This window comes from Callorhinus ursinus, unplaced genomic scaffold (genome assembly GCF_003265705.2).
Source record: "Callorhinus ursinus isolate GAN/ISIS: 27379988/994484 unplaced genomic scaffold, GSC_fseal_2.0 scaffold7, whole genome shotgun sequence".
Taxonomy (NCBI): Eukaryota; Metazoa; Chordata; class Mammalia; order Carnivora; family Otariidae; genus Callorhinus; species Callorhinus ursinus.
In genome coordinates, this window is record NW_027397069.1 from 63,688,897 (window position 1) to 63,706,525 (window position 17,629).

The following is a 17,629-nucleotide window of genomic DNA, read 5'->3' on the forward strand; positions in this document are numbered from 1 at the left end:
TTCCTAATCTGTGCAGGTATCCCTCATCCCAGGGCTAAGAGAAGCCCAGGCCTGTTAACCAGATGAGCGAGAGCTTATGATGGTATTTAGACAGAAGAGGGCGTGGAGATGGGGCTGGGCAAGGATACAAAGAGAAATCCAGGGGAGTTGAGAAATCACTGAGGAGAATCAAGAGAGCTAAGTGCTCTCATTTGCCATGTGAGACTCATCAAGAACTCATTCTCTTTAGCAATTGTTTTATAAAATGAGAACAGCAAGACTCACCTCACAGAATGGCTGGGAAGAAGAAAGCGAAGTAATATATGTGAAAGTATCACACACGGGATCCTGTATTTAATATTCTGTCAGCAAATGTCATTTTTTTCCTGAAGAAGATACAGTCCCTAACTTCCTGAAGGAGAAGACTGTCCCCACCTGCTGAGTTGTAACAACAGCACACCGGCACTACTTACGGGGCTTTCACGCAGTACTCTGCAGCTTATTGAAATAGGTGCCAGCACCATCCTCATTTTATAAATGAGCCCACAGGGAGTTGTTCCTCTAGGCATCTGTCAAGTTGTCTACACCAGTGGCAGAGATAGACATTAGCAGTAGTCAGAAGAGCGTAGTGCTCATTGGTCAACCCAATGCCGACGCACTGCGTTCATCGTCAGCCCCACTGGCTGCCAGTTCATTGTAGTCTTATTTGTTGTCTAAAGCTGCTTTTTTTTTTTTAAATTTAATAAGTCATATGTTTAAAAGTCAGTGTATACTTGAAGTAAGACATTGCCCCATTACCTTCTTCGTGGCCTTTTCTGGAGGGCAGAAGTGTGTACACACTCTTCTATATCCTCAAACCCTTCTAGGACATATTTTTGAGTTAGCACACTTCTGGTGTAAAGAACAAATCAGGGGATTGTTTTTAAAAGGTAAATATATAGAACATATAACAGTGCCTGTCAAACATGTTATCTACCATTATCATCACCATATCACTATTATTCTCATCATCATAGTCAGTTCTTTTCACCACAGGAGAGTTGCGGCAAGCATCAAGAGTAAGAAAAATGTGATTTCCAAGCAGCACATTTAATGATTCCACTCAGACTTGGCAGGTTCCTATGGACTTATATTCCATTGGTCAAATATGCCAGGCACAAAGAAGTGTTCAATAAATGTCAGAAAGTATTGTTTTACAGGTGAACAAATTAAAATTTGAGGAAATTAAGTCCAAGGTTATATAGTTAGTATTAGGCAGTGCTACATTCATATACAATTCAATAAAGTTTGTTTGTTCTAGATCTTTTATTCACCCCGCCCGCAAACAACCTGATGATCAATGAGTAAAATTTTATTTCAATGAAAAATTCACATTTCTAACCTTCCCTACTTCTGTAGAACTTGATACTTGTTCCAGAAGAAATAGACTAGGATAGAACTTTGCACTAGAGGCTGCTAGGTAACTTGTATAAGGAACTTGGACATAGAGAGATGTGGAAGACTTCCAAGCAGTGGGAAGAATTAATCAAGACAAACTTAATTACTCCAATTCAATGAGGATTTATCCAACATTCTAGAAAAGGATTTTTACTGTATGTTTAAAAGTTTAGGATTCTCTTTATGCTAATATATTTTTAGTAATTTTAATTCTATAGCTAACCCTCAGAAATATAAATTTATAATTTGTTCCCTACTTAACAAAATATGTAAACTGAGATCTTAAAGCCTATAAGAATAATGTGGCTCTGTATGAGCCACATCTTATTATTTCCATTTTAAAGACACCTTTGGTTTCGAATTTTAGAAAGTTTTATGATATGCCAATGTAGTACTATATTTTACCTTGGTAGATTAAAAGTAATTTTAATTTATAAATTTACATTCATTCACAAAAAGTTCTTAGGCTTAACTAGGCTGATCTCACTGAGCCTAATCATAAATGTCTTTGGAAAAATTATTAATATAGGGGAATATTCCATAGTTTATGTTAATTTTCAAAACATGTATTTTTATTGACTAATTGAGATCAATTACTGCCTAAGAATAATTCTTTGTATGTGAAAAATAATCTGCTTAAAATTTCTTTCTACAGAATTCTATAAATCTGAAGACTAAACTTTAAAATAAAATCGTCAGAGGAAAGGAATTGGTAGAAATAAAACTGGAAACATCCAGAATCTTGATGGTGTGCCAAACCAGATGTCAACTGGAGCTCAACCAAAACCTAAAGTAAGTAGCTTTATTATAGAATATTCTGAGTGGAGTGTCATGTCCCATTCACGCAGTAAAGTCAGCACCACGTTTGCACATTCTCTATTACTTTTTTTTTAAAACTTAGCATTAAGGTTGACCTGTTTTTCATTTTAACATGATTTGTAATAAATATATATATTAATAATTAATATTTATAAAATTGGGAAAAAAATGCAGGCAGTGATTTTGTTAAGGCAAAATGGCTAGTTCATTGTCAAACGTAGAGCCATAGCAGAGGATTATTTGCACTTTAATTAATTCCTTCATTATTAGTGAAAATTCTTGCTGCAATTGAAAATCTCCTTGAACTATTATTATAAAAGTCTTCCCTATTGGGATGGTCCACATCCCACCATGGTTCCAGAAATGAAGTATTACACTGGGGGACACATCTGTGAAACATCAGCTACAAACATTAACTGCACTTTAAGTAATTGCTTTTGTGCTACAAAGCTAAATAATACCCAGCAATTTTTTTTGTACTTTTGGTATATTTTTAATAAGGAAAAATTGACCAACCTTTCTTATAGATACTTTACAATTTTTATAACTTTTTCCCAAATCCCTATAATTTTTTCCACTTTTTAAATTGAATCTAAAAGTACATCTTCATAAATTCTGACCAGTGTTGGATATAGAGGGATGTCAATAATAACTTGCAAGATTTTGTACAGTTGCATATGGTTCTTGATTTTACGATGCCTTGGCTGCTTTACAATGTTAAAAAAACAATAATAATTGTGCCAATAAATATGAAGGGCAAACATTATGTGTCTTCCTGACAAAAAACAACAGAAACTTCCTAAATTACCTCAAGGGATAATTTAAGAGATTTCTTATATAGGGATGGTCAGGGTTAAGGGAAGCCAACTCTAAGATGGTTGCCCAGCAAGATTTTTGTCCTTCAAGGAGGAATGCAGCCACAACCAAACTACAGTATGACAGAAAAAAGGTGCAGGGAGTAAAGACCCATCTCTCTCCCTCCCAACTTCTAACCTCTTCTGGGACCTCCCGTTGGTTGACCTCATCAGGAAATCCAGAGGGAGGTATACTCAATTTAGCAATTGTGCCCCACAAGGCAAGATGGTAAAAAGCAGAGAATAGTTTTAGAGGGTCAAATAAAAAGTATTTAGCATGCATTAAAATAAAAATAGCATGGCAGCTACCATTATTAAATATGCAGTATGTTCCAGGCATGGTGCTAAGCTCTTCATACACATTACCTATTTAATTCATACAACGACTCTACAACATAGATATTATTACCTCCTTTTTTAAAGATTTATTTTAGAAAGAGAGAGAGAGAGGGCGTGCGTGCACACACATGCGTGCACACACACACTGGGAGGTGGGGGAGTATGGAAGGGGAGAGGGAGAGAGAAACCCAAGCAGACTCCATGCTGAGCCTGGAGCCCGATGCATGGCTCTATCCCAAGATCAGACCTGAGCCAAAACCAAGATTTGGATGCTCAAACCAACTACACCACCCATGCACTCCTTCATTTTTTTTAAGAAGAGAAACCTGACCTTCACAACAACATCATAAAGTTAGTGGGATAGGTATTAATGTTATCCTGATTTTACAGACGAGAAAACCAAGGCCTATTAAAGATAAGTCACTTGCCCGAAATGGCAAAATTAGTACTTGACTGTGAGCCTTCATACTTTTTCTCACTTTGCCATATCAACATACATGGCTTTGGGGAAGTTTTATAATGCTTTTAAGAGAAAAGATGAATATTACTAAGTGAAAGAAGCCAATCTGAAAAGGCTAGATACTGTATGATTCCGAAAACTATATGACCTTCTGGAAAAGACAGAACTATGGAGACAGTAAAGAGATCAGTGGTTGCAGGGCTTAGTGGGGAGGGAAGGATAAATAGGTGGAGCACAGAGGATTGTGAGGTCAGTGAAACTATTATGTATGATACTACAGTGGTAGATGCCTGTCATTAGATATTTGTCGGAATCCACAAAATTTACACCACGAGTGAAACTTAAAGTAAGCTAGGGACTTTGGGTGATAATGATGTGTCAGTGTTGCTTCAACTGGAACAAATGTAACACTGGTCAGAGATGTTGGCAGTGGGGGAGGCTGTGCATGTGTGGGGGCAAGGATATATGGAAATCTCTGTACCCTCCAGTCAGTTTTCCTGTGAGCCTAAAACTGCTCTAAAAAGTCAGGTTTATTTTCTAACTAAAAAGGAAAAGAAAAATAGAGTACATCTTAATTATTTTTACTGTGATCCAGATTTTGTTTCTTTTTTGGTGAAGAATGACCTTTATATAAGGCTTTCTCCTCAGAACCTTCCTCAGTCCAAGAAGGAAACATTCATTACAAATCAATTGATTTTCTTTAAGATTAACAATGAAAGTTAAAAAGGGGAAAGCCATTATTTTTAGTGTGATGCTATATTCCATTGCCTTTTGCCTTTTAAGGGAATGTAATTTATTAAAGAGGCATTTGGGACCTCTTTTAGCTGATTTTCTAAGTTTCTTCATCCTTGTTACTTTGTTTTTACAATAAGCTCTTAATTATCCTGGGACAGGTAATTTATTTCCAAATTAGCTCATTCAGTATAGGGTAACTATAAATTATTAGGTAAGAAGTTAAGGAGTATTTTATTTTTTGGTCCATTAAGAACAAGATTATAATCTGAGTCCTCAGTCAATTCTCACTGACACAGAGTGTGGAGAGGAGGACTATATAGCCTCAGATGTTAATACAGGGATCTTTATATCCTCTGAAATTCTTTTTCTGTTATCTGTTTTCACTATCAATATGTCTATGAGCATTCCTTCTAAGATGTTTACTTATAAATGGAGCATGCAAGTAGGGGTCAGCTCGGCAGAAGAACTGCTTTTGCTGTTACATCTGAATCTTTAGGAGGATGGACAGTGTATTCTGGAAACTTCCCTTGCTGTTTCCTATTCTAGGGAATACTTTCTAAAACACAGCTTACTTCTGTTTCCTCTGAATCTGTCATGAAGTCAGAGGCTTCATAAGATAGACTTTCTATTTTATGAAGCCTCTGACTAATCTAATTCTCCAATGCTTAATTTCTTCAAAGAGAGGAGACAAATCCTTCCACACAGGTTTGTGGCAGCCTCATGTACATTTATTCATCTGACTTATTATCATTTTCTTATTTTCTTAGGCTAGACTGCCAAACCCAATTTCAGCCATAGAGTACCGGATGTATAAAGTTCACTGTCCTGTGGAACATGTCTGAGGTACCAGTGCTGAGGTTTGAATGTGGTCCTGGCTGCAAAATACTGAGGGCAAGACCTCTCCCAGTGATGGTAGGTTTCCCCCAGGGCTAGTGCTATTCAAAGGGTAGAGGATGAAGGTGTTTAACCCTTGATTGCTTGTCAGAACTCCTATATACTTTTAGAGGTGGACCAAAGTTGGGAATATGGGCTTCCATCTTGCTAGGACAATTCATGTCTGTCCCTCACAGGTATTACTTGCCTAGGGGCAAAGTGAAGTATAAAAGGTGCTGGTGGTAGCTGCAGTGTAAATGAGACTCAAGAACGGTTCAGGACTAAACTGGGCATAGACATTCTTCCAAAGAGCCAAATAGCTCAGTCCGAAGCCTGACATATAAAACATGACAACAATGTAACAATATAGGTCAATTTTTTTCACAAATGGAAATGGAAATGAAATGTAAACAATGTATTAGCAAAAACAAATCCAGTATTGCATATGCAGAATAGTGATTTATTTCAGGACTTTGTGTTGCATTTAAAAATGGAAACAAATCAATGTACTCCAATAACAGAATAAAAATGACATAGGATTATCTCAATAATTATAGACCATATCTGTTGAAATTCAATTTTCCATTCAGGACAAAAAATTATAGCAAATTAATAGAAAAGAACTTCCTGAATTTGCTTCCATGAATCAAAAACAACAACAAAAAACTCCGTCAAATATGCTTAATGGTAACATGTTGAAAGCTACCCCCCACCCATCCCAAGATCTGTAATTAATTTGGGATGTCCACTATCACCTCTGGGTATATTTTGGCACTGAGTAAATGTTTGAGAGAAGGATGTAAGAATGCGAGAAAACAGAAGTTCAGAAAGGAGAGACTGAGGTACAGATGAATCTCAGAGTGAAGGGTCCTGCTCAGATATGGGTGCGGTCAATGGAATGTTCAAGAGCTTGGGCAACGCAGCATCATCGGGACTACACAGTTGCAAGTTAAATATGGAGAAAGGGTGATAGGAAAGTAATATTTAAAGAAGGTGAAGATGGGAAAGCCATGGTTTGTGACATTATAAATGTCACTCAGTCTACAGTGCCGGACTCATAGTCTAAGAAAACCCCAACACGGCGAGGGGGCACATATAGAGGCTATGCCCTGCACAAGGCCCACCTTTTCTAAATTAGCAGAAAGATATCTTCTGACACTAAACTATGAGTCCTTGAGACAGCGAATGCCAACCAAAGAAGATGTTTTTGTCCTAATTTTTATTTAAAAAGTCCCTTGGGCTAGCACAGGGTACGACTTGGCTTAAGGGGATGGTCCAGGCTGGGTTGACAGAAACAATAAAAGTCCAGGGGCCAAGCCATAAATTCAGACAGCCAGGTTGCCAAGGCTAAGGGTATTGAAGAGAAAGCCAAACAGTTACCAGTTGAAAATCTAGGGCTGTTCTGGCTCTGTTCTCAACTTCAGAGAGCAAATTAGGCACATTTCTGAAGCCAGTGACTCATGAACAGATTTTGACTTATGTTTACTTCCCAGACATGTGAGTGGGTGAAAGGGGCAGGACATTGATGTGGGAGTTATATTCTGGACAGGGAAGAAATCAGAGTGGGGTGGGCTGGCCAGCTCCATAGGATCTGTTCTCTGTAACCTATATTTGTATCCCATTTTCCTCCTGAACCCAGACCCTTATGCCTGTCTGGCTGTCTTGGTATCTCTAATGCACCCCAAACTTAGTGTTATTAGCCATTTTCTCCTGTGTTAGTGAAAGGCACTTTCAGTCAGCTCATCATTCAGGCCAGAAACCTATACGTCACTCCAGAAACCTACACGTCACCCTAGTTTCGTTCTTCTCTCTTAAACTCAGTCACTGTCACCTAGTGACATTCGAGTCTACATTTCTAATGACGTGTTAATTCACCCCCTTTGGGTCCCTAATACCACTGCTCTGAGTCAGGTATTTCTCACCTGAAATGCAGCCTATTTGCTGGTCTTTGGTGTTAAACACCCCTCATCCAGTATCCAGGATGCAGAGTGATCTTTTATGAAGTTAAATCTCATTATGTCTCTGTTCTATGGAAAATCCTTCAATCTCTTCACATTTCCTTTGGTAGAAAATCAAGTTTCTGGGCACGTTGGACAAAGCTGCTCACAGTTTATCCATGCCAACTTCTGCAGTCTCTCTTCTCTTGTGTCCTCCGCCTCTCGCCTAGTGTTCTGTCCATGTCAGACTGCTTTGGGATCCATCTCACGTTCCTTGTGTTGGCATCAGTTGTTCCTTTAACCTGGAATTCCCTGTCATCTTCACCTAATTCGCTTGACTAGGCTCTCAAGACTCAGTCTACAGGAAGGGCCCTGTTTTTCTAGCATTTATCACATTAATATTATCTGTATATGTTTTTGTCTTCCCTTTCCTTGGACTTGAAGCAATTTGGAGTCCAGATTGTCACTTATCACAGTAACATAAGTGCTTAGCATAGTAACTGAACATAGTGGGCACTCATAAAATGTTTCAGACTGTAGTGTGTTCTAGCTGTTCTTGCTTGTAGAGTCTCCTTTCTGCTCAGGGGTAGTGGCAGGAATTGCTACTCAGACACATTCAGGCTAATGTTGTGGCAGGGTTTTAGTAATGAAAAGGAAGGGGGCACCTGGGTGGCTCAGTCATTAAGCATCTGCCTTTGGCTCGGGTCATGGTCCCAGGGTTCTGGGATTGAGCCCCACATCGGGCTCCCTGCTCAGTGGGAAGCCAGCTTCTCCCTCTCCCATTCCCCTGCTTGTGTTGCCTCTCTCACTGTCTCTCTCTCTGTGTCAAATAAATAAATAAAATCTTAAAAAAATAAAATTATAATAATGGAAAGGAAGATGGATACACATTCACACCATAAAAAGTTAATGGGTTCTAGGATGACAAGAATTGAAGTGTTGTAAGGGGCAAAGACTTTCTGTCTAGGAGAAATTCCTAGAATCTTTCTACCCGGGTCAGAATTCTGGTTACCTCTCTTTTCTTTTCTTTTTTTCTGAGAGCACCAGAATTTGGGCAGCATGTTGCTCTTTCCATTGTTACCTTCTTTGCTTTCAACTATTATTTCTTTTATTCCTTGACTAATGAGAAACGAGTAGAAGTACGACTCTTCCCTCCACAGTTTTTCTAAGGGTTTTTATTGGAAATTACAAGAAAGAGATCATGAGCAAAGGGGCTCCAAGTAATATCCTCCTATCAGTACTTTTTATTTTTCCCAAATGAGTGTTGGAGGGGGAGAAGACACAGATAAGTGGTGGGTCTCATGTAATGTTTATCTACTCTTTGAAGGCCGCCTTGTGTTCAGTGAGTTTCCTGGGAGCTAAGGAAGAGTTAAGAAATAACTGGGGGCTAGGAGTTGGGATGGAACAGGGCTAGAGAGTGGGCACATGATCCTGCATCTTAGCTGGAAGAAACGTAGCTATGGAAATGGGGGAGAGGAGAAGCCTTGAGTGGTGATGCTGGGGGTAGTTTTCCTGCCTCTTGTTACTTCTCCCTTGCTGTTATTTCCAGCATAACTACCACATGGATTCCTGCTTGGGATCCACAGTGGAGAAGTTTAGAGGATTTTTGTGTGGTCAAAGGGATAAGAAGAATTTGTGAAACATCTCATAGCAGCAACTGTCAGGAAAGCAGAGTTGCTTTGGCCACCAGGCTGAGGTAGTAATTCCCAGGGATTATCTGTATGTAAACAGTGGTCCAGTGCATGTAAAATAGAGATGACACATTATTGGTTTTTTTTTTAAAGTAATATCCTAGAGAATAAAACACTGTTCTTTATATTGTGTTCCATGATTAAGTCATGACTAACTATTCTAGAATGTTTAAATCCTTCCTTTTGTCGCCTGCAGATTTAGAGAGTATTTACCAGAGCTAATACATACAGAGCCATGACTGTGTAAAACGACATCTGTTTCAGGCACACAGCCCTGAAAATATGCAGTCACAAGCCACATGTGGCCACTGCATTCTTGAAGCCCTGACTAGATGTATCTGCCCATGAAATCACTGCAGCTACCAACCAAACATGTTTTTTCTCTGAATTATTAAAAAGTATTTTAAACATGGTGTATCTGAAAAAGTCAAAGCTTTCATTTTGGTTTATTTTATAGCTTTTATTGATTACACACATTTCCTCTATGGCTTGAACGGATAATAGCAACTGTTATAATAAATTCTCTACTCCTCGGACCTGTATAGCATGTATGCATGTGCCAAAGTTATGTACCAGATGTTAACTGAAAATGACTTGATATCTATGGTGAGATGGTATTTAGAGGAATACATTTGCACATAAAACAGGGTCGACATTTCACGGTGATTTTTAAAGCAAATTGAACAAGTCAGTCAGCCAATGTTTGTAAGGATTGCTATTATTATGTTGAGTTGCCTGAATGTAGGGCTTAGACGTGTTGCTGATACATCATCTCCTACAAGAAATTTGGAGAAATAATGATTTCCTAAATTTTCAAGGTTTCTCCACTGTTGATTTTCTGTGTTATGAACTTGGAACAGGAATTAAGAACATTTTAGCCATCAAGGATCATGTTTTCTGTGGCTTTCTGAGTTAGGCATGTGTGGTAATATTAAGGGACCTGTGGAAAACAGGATTACTGGGATGGCCCAACTCATAGGCAGGATCCTATTAGGTGATATAAATGGATTTGATCCATAAACAACAGAGTAGGGTCCTAAAGACTTTAAATATCCAGTAAAGTCTTTATCAAGAGGTACAAAGTGTGGAAGTGACTGAATTTCTGGTCATAATTGTCACTGTTCTGAAATACATGTTCTTTAGAAATTACACAAGAGTTTCTGGAGAGTGAGTGGTGGGGGTGAGTTATTGAATTGGGCCAATGACGCCTAATTTACATAGTCTATCTTTCCCGTCCTCCTCAAAGACCTATAACCAAAAATGAAATATTCTTTCCCACAGTTTAAGACCATAGGACAATAAACTGGTGTCCCACCCCACCTCTTAACTCCATGAAGTAGGAATGAAGTTTCCACAAAGCTTCCTACTTTTATATCATTTTACTGGAGGAAATCCAAGAGGCAGTTCCACTACCAGAAGAGTGCAATGAATTTGCTACCCCAAAATAAAATAGCTTGAAAGACTTGACATGACTTTTTTGAGCTGCTAAAATGTTAATATCTTGGCAATTTAAGAAGTAGCCACATGTAGACAGCTTTCTAATTCTTTGTTTTGAAATTAGATTTCTGTCCTTAGTGCTGAGGAAGACAAGCAGTGAGTGGGCTGCTAATCACTGTGAGCAGAGAGGCAATTTGATTGAATAAATCCACACGAATGTGTAAATTACTGAAAGCCCTTTAACACTCTCGGGAATATTTGCATTTTTAAAGGATTCTCGCTTAACCCAAATAAATCTATGGGGGGGGGCGGGTTAGGTAATTCTGACAATGTAGCACAGTGAAATAAAAACAAATCAGGCCATGCACCAAGGAAACTGTTTCAAAGGCAGGGGGGCAGAAGGCAGAATACCAGCCCCCTAAATATTTTCTGTTTTCCCACAGGGGCCTTTTCACTGCTTCTCTAAAAGGTTCAGGTGTTTTTTAATGGGTCCCAGGCAGAACTTGAGGCCAGAGGAAGAAAGCATGGCCAGGAGGGGGCAGTAGGTGGAGAGGGCATGGAGACAGGGTAGGTGGTTCTTTATATATTCAGGTCATTGTAAATCAAATTTGAATACATCAGGGATTAACAATGGTTTGTTGTAAATGTGTTTGTGCATGGATTGATTTGTCTGTAGAAATATCAGAAGTGTAAAAATAATAGCAAACCACGATGGAGAGAATAAGTTTTGCTGTTTATGTCAGGCACTTGGAAAATATTCGGCCCCATTGCTCCCTTGGGCTGGATTGATTACTGCCTATGAACTTCCTTCAAGAAAAATACAACCGGTTTCACCATCCATTTTTATTAACTCCACACTCTCAGAGGAACCTTTATGCACTCCCTTGAATAGCAAGACTAAATTTGTTTCACTCCATGTAACACTGTCTTACTGGATGTAATTTTCTGGGAAGTCAGTTCTGCTTTCCGAGACCAGCAGGAATATCTGTGAATATTCTGCCCTTGCTCTGCTTACTTTGTTTTATCTCCAGACATTACTTCAGGAATAAGAAAAACAATTTTTTTTTCTTTCTAACGGAATAACTTCAGGGCCAGCATACTTGTTATGAGTGGCAGTGTGTCCTTATACCTATTCCTACCTCTATCCTACTAAGATAGAGGTAATCAAAAAGAACTGTTAGCTCAAGGAGATGTTAGTGCCTGTGAAAAAAGAAAACAGATCAGGAGATGGACTTGGATTATGGGTGGGGTGGGGGTGGGGGTGCTCAGATAAAGACCTAGGATGCAAAGTTAAAAGCTCTAGGTCAGTGCTGCCTATAGAAATATAATGTGAGCCACAGAGGTAATTTTAAATTTTCTAGCAGCCATTTAAACAAAAAAAAAAAAAAGTCAAGGAACAGGTAAAAGTAATTAATTTTAATAATTTATTTTACTGAAACCAGTATATCTAAAACATTACCATTTTAACATGTAATCAATACACAAAAATTATCTGGAAGATATGACTTTCTTTTTGAGGTTCTAAGGTCTCAAAACCTACTGTGTATTTTATGCTTAAAGCATCTCTTCATTCAGATTAGCCACATTGCAGGTGCTCAATAGCCACATGTGGTCAGGGCAGTACTGGGTGATAAGCCAGGAGGAAAGACATAATGATAATCAAAACCATTTATGTTTATTTATAAGTAAATTATTGTAAATGAATAAATTATCTTATAGAACTAAGAGAAAGCAATAAGAAAACAATGAGTTAAGAGATTTGCCTAACTTTGGACATTTATTCCCAAGAAATAGAGAGATTAAGGGAGGATTTATGGGACTAGGGTACAATTTACTGAGTTAGGCTTCAGGAACTTATAAGGGGATTAGTCGCTACTTTGAATTAAAGGATGAACTTGGAGTTCATTCACAGATGATCTTGGTTTTCTTAAGGTAAGTAAGAAAAACAACTCTGCCCCTAGAGCAAGAGTAGACGAAAAGGTGAATTCCAAAGACGATGACTCTAAATAAACTCCATGAATGTAGATATCTAATGGGCAAAGAGACATCCTGAATCTAATATGCATAATTACAGCCCTGAGTTTAAGTGAGCCCCCAAATCTCCTTTCTGCAATAAACTAATTTTTATCCATATGAAGTGCTTTGTTAATCAGGAAACTCATACACATACTTGGGTTATTGTTATTGGCTAAAGAAAGGGCTGTTCTGTGGAGATGAGTTACCAGGGAAAATTTTTATCATCCCAGACATCATTAAATGTCGGAAACTTGCCCCCACCCTCAGGTGTGTAACAGAGTTAGTGGAAGTGAGGGAGGGCTGTCTTTCTGGTGGGGTCAATCTTAGATTTGTTTTATCAAAACATTTATTACCCATCTTTAGAACCTTCAGACTGTTACTCTCATTATATATTTAGTGTGAGGACATGTACTGCTCAATAATTAGTTTTTTTCCTCCCTCAATGTGGGCTTTTGGTGGCTTCATAAAAGTGATAAATGGCTCTTCTCAGACACACAAAATAGAGATTGGCAGGCAATTTAAAGTTAAGATTTCCCAGTGGAACCATCACTACCAATAAGATCACACACTGAGTCTCCTATACTCTGAGAAATGTTAAAATAAGGCCAAGATTTTTATGGCCCCCACTTTCTACTGCCCAAAAGGCTTTTCTTCATTTCTCCTGTGCCAGCCATAGGTGCATTCTCCCAGTTATGTCCCCTTGGAGTACACAGACGTATACGGAATCAGTCATGTGGAGGGGCTCTAGGTTTTGCTGAGACGGTTGTGTATTTGAGCAAAGTTACTTGGAAAATGGCTTTGGAAGACACAAAAACATTTTTACATCAGGTGACAACTGGAAATCAGTACAGTCAGAACCTTTTATAAATAGCCTGTTCTGCAATATTCCCTGTAATTAAAATAATGACACTTTATGAAAGGATAGGGTTTTCTCACACAAAATTCCATTTGAGCTTCACAATGACCTTGTCAGGGCATTTAAAAGAGTCCACTTTTTTGATACAGGATCTGAAGCCCAGACCATCTGAATGATTTGGCCAAGGTCACACAGCCCATATTTAACAGGACGAGCACTTTAGTGCTTGCCTCTCTACCATATTCCCTTCACTTTTACATCTTTGTAAGTTGTGTTTTCCAGGCCATGCAACCTGGAAGCAAGAACTGTAACCACACATTCATTTTAAGCCTCTGCTTCCATTTATTAGAACTCCAGCTCTACAATTTCTGCCAACCAGTGCCAGGGGTCTCAGGGTCTTTTTTCCTCTAGGAATCTCAGGGAGGAGGGGGATGGGTGGAATGTGGGGGAAGAGTTTGGGACTGGATTTGTTGGTTACATGGTGGTGGGCACTGTTTTTATAATTTTGTGATCCAGTCTGGAATCCATGATGTAATTTATCACTGCCTCTATGATGAAGCACCTGAAACCCTCCAGAGGTACTGAGGCTGCCCAAGTGTTTTGCTCAGTTATTTGTCTGGTCTAGCTCCTGGCTATTCCTGGGTGCAGCCCAGAGCTTCAGCTGCAAGGTCACCCCTGAGTGGGGAAGTGCCCTTTGCCCCAACCCCGCCCCACCCCCAGCTTCCATTGTTACAAATGCTGTTCAACACTGCCCTCAACAGAGTCTTTATGGAAACTGCTCTTTTCACTGTCACTCTCTTTTTATTGTATTTCTCCCTGAGAGGTCCACAGGGACTGAGCCAGAGAAATGTCCAGGTAGCAAGCTCCATGCTGTTCCCCAGTTGTTGCATTCTCCAGCAATGCCCCATTGAATTTAAACACAGCTGTCCTGCCTTTGGATGAGTTATTTCCCTGAAAATCTTTAGATCTCTCCCGCCAACAGATTCTGCTGGTCTCCCCTGCCCTTCCTTCCCTCTGGCCAGACACGTCCATAGTTTAGGTTATCAAGCTGAGATCTCTACGTTCACAGCTGCTGAAACAATTTTCCCTAAAAACTCCATTTTCCCAGTTAACCTTTTGTGAATGTGTATTGATTCAAAGCCAAATTTTTCTGCCTGCGTGTCAAGGCCTTTTACCAGCTGTTCATTTTATATTATTATTTTTCATGCCTCTCTGTCCATAGGATGTCAGAATTTGTTTGTAATGGGCATTTTCCATATATATCAATGGGTTAATTGAGTAAATGACAAGCTATGGTTGACCAATTAGGGAATGAGTTTTCTTTCTTGGGTATATTTCTAGGTATTTTTATTGGTGCTTAAAATATTTTTCAAACTACATACTATTATCATCAGTCTTTTCCATCTTCGCTTCCTCATGAACCCAGCTGAGTAGAATTGTTGTCAGTGGATTAGTAGGGTCTTCCTTATTAATGAGGGAAACTACATTAAATAGTGCAGCATTGTGCTGGTTATTAAACCAACCTGACCTCAAGTTAAACAAAAACCTGCTCAGGAGTTTATAATCTGAGGGGGTTTATAGTAATTTAGATCTATTCTGTAAAAGGACATCCAGATACTTATATAATCACATAATGTCTTAGCACCAAAAAAAAAAAAAACCCAACAAAAAACATCTAAACTGTGTGAGCATTAGTGCAAGTGGTTTTATGTGGTCTCAAATTAAGAATGAGTCATGAGAATTGCATATCCAGAGAGGATATGGCCAGGTTAAAAAAGAAATCAGCACTCACTTCCTTTTTGGAGAGACTTCAAGAAGGAAATGAGATTTCCAACACTCTTTTGCTACGAGGAGGAAGAAGTTGAGGTTTGTGGAGACCAGTGAATCCCATAACTCTCCTCCAGATTTACATACAGGTGTCAGAAAGAGATCAAAATAAAATCTTTACTGCTGATAAAGCTAGATTGTAGACAATGCCTTGGTCCCAAATGGCCTATTTCCCCCTTACTTTTATCCTAAACAGAATTTACTAGTCCTAGGAAGATTAGCAGGATATTTCCAGACCTCTCTGTGGAAGGATTAGCAGACCGTTCTCAAAGGAAAGGTACAAGAAGATTGGACTGTGTTTGTCTAGTGACCCTTTCTCCTATTTTACCAATCACATAAATCAGGAATTAGCAAACTTTCTGTAAAGGGCAGATGGTAAATATTTTAGGCTTTGAGGCCATATGGTTTTTGTTTGAACTATTCAACTCTGCTGTTGTTGCATGAGAGCAACACTATGTAAACATATATAAGTAAATTAGAATGGCTGTTGTATTAGTTTTCTATGACTGCTCTAACAAAGTACCACAGAATGGGGGGCTTAAATAACAGAAATGTATTGTTTCACAGTTCTAGAGGCTAGAAGTCTGAGCCCAAGGTGTGGGCAGGGTTGGTTCCTTCCAAGGGCTGTGAGGGAGAACCTACTCCATGTCTCGCTCCTGGTTTCTGGTGGTTTGCTGGCAATCCTAGCATTCGTAGTTTGTAGAAGCATCACCCTGCCTTCATCTTCACCTGACATTCTCCCTGTTGTACGTAACTCTGTCCAAATTTCCCCTTTTTGTAAGTACACCAATAATCTTGGACCATCGGGCCCACTCTACTCCAGTATAGCCTGTATTAACCAGTTACATGTGCAATGACCCTTTTGCATATTAAGGTCACATTTTGGGAAGTTAAATATATGAATTTGGGGGAGATACAATTCAACTCATAATGCAGACATGAAATATTAAATTTCATGTAAATGTCATGTGTCATAAAATATTCTTGTCATTTTTTCCCAACCTTGTGAAACATGTAAATGTGTGTAGGCTGCAGAAAAATAGGCCCTGGGCTGTAGATTACCATAGATTACTGTAGATTATCAGCCTCTGAGGCAAGTCCCTTCTCCTCCAGGGGGGAGGACTAAGTCAGGGAGGGGAGGAGGGACCACAAGTATTCCTCCCTGCCTAACCTCTCCAGGGACATGAGTGAGAGTATGAGGGTGGTTACATAGCCCAAAGGGCCCTGGCTAGTCGAGGGGCAGAATATATTCCAGGCAGACAAGGGAGACATTAGGAAGGATGGTAGAATAGGAAAAACAAAGGGGAAAAAAACCCAGGAAGATGAAAGAAATTAGAAAACCTAGGGAAGGATTTGTAAGTACAACATACAGTCTTTATTTTATTTTTATTTTTTTAAAAGATTTTATTTATTTATTTGACACAGAGAGAGAGACAGCGAGACAGGGAACACAAGCAGAGGGAGTGGGAGAGGGAGAAGCAGGCTTCCAGAGGAGCAGGGAGCCGGATGCGGGGCTCGATCCCAGGACCCTGGGATCATGACCTGAGCCGAAGGCAGATGCTTAAGGACTGAGCCACCCAGGTGCCCTACAGTCTTTATTTTAGAGCATTTAAAAAACACAGTAAGTCCTATAAGGAATTGATCTACTTGTAAATCCACAAGTAGGAAACCTAGAGAGAAAGGTCATGCAAAAGTCTAGATTGAGGTTACAAGAACTTGACTAAAGCAATAGTTGCAGAATGATAACAAGTATTAAATGAAAACATCTTTCTTTGTTCTAGGGACTCTATCTCTTCTCTAAGACTCCTAGTGATGAAAGCTCTTTGTTATATGTTCTTACACCACTTATTACACCGCATCTTGGGAGAAAGGCAAGACTTTGATTTTCATGATAAAACTTTACTCACCTAATGGGGGTTTTGTGCACATAGATGTCTTTTTAGTCAGCAATCTGCTTTAGCTACTTAATTTCCTTAATTGATCTTAGTCTTTAGTTTCTAGTGGTTTTCTGTGTAACTTTTATTATGAGCTTTTATGAGTCAACAGATGATTATGGGGAGTGGTCTTAAGGGACACACTACGCTCATCTGCTCTTCACCTACAATACTTTATAAAATCTGCTCATATATCAGGCCACATGACCAAGAATAGATCATGTGTACTTCATTATTTTAATCTTCCAATCAGAATTGCCTTTGCAGATTTATAATTTAACAAGGGCCTCTGAGCTTTAATTAAGGGTTAGTTTTTTTCTATAATAGCCATGAAAAGGATATTTCTGCATCTCTTATGAAGCTTCTGTTAAAGACTCTCGATTATATTATTTAGTGCTAGTGTATGAAGAGCTAGGTATGAATTATTTCTAGACT

The 17,629-nt window shown here is 39.0% G+C and overlaps 1 protein-coding gene across 5 annotated transcripts in view; it reads left to right on the plus strand.

The window, feature by feature from the left end:
* The window catches only part of STARD13 (StAR related lipid transfer domain containing 13), a 531,510-nt gene that overhangs the window by 158,963 nt on the left and 354,918 nt on the right, over positions 1-17,629 (plus strand). For 4 of the 5 annotated variants that reach the window (XM_073894705.1, XM_073894704.1, XM_073894702.1 and 1 more), the window contains one exon: positions 2,072-2,208. In XM_073894705.1, the coding sequence (XP_073750806.1) occupies positions 2,179-2,208 (30 nt within the window). In that variant the 5' untranslated portion in view covers positions 2,072-2,178. Of the gene's footprint in view, positions 1-2,071; positions 2,209-5,390; positions 5,536-17,629 lie in introns of those variants that run through there. The other variant, XM_073894701.1, reaches the window with a different exon arrangement.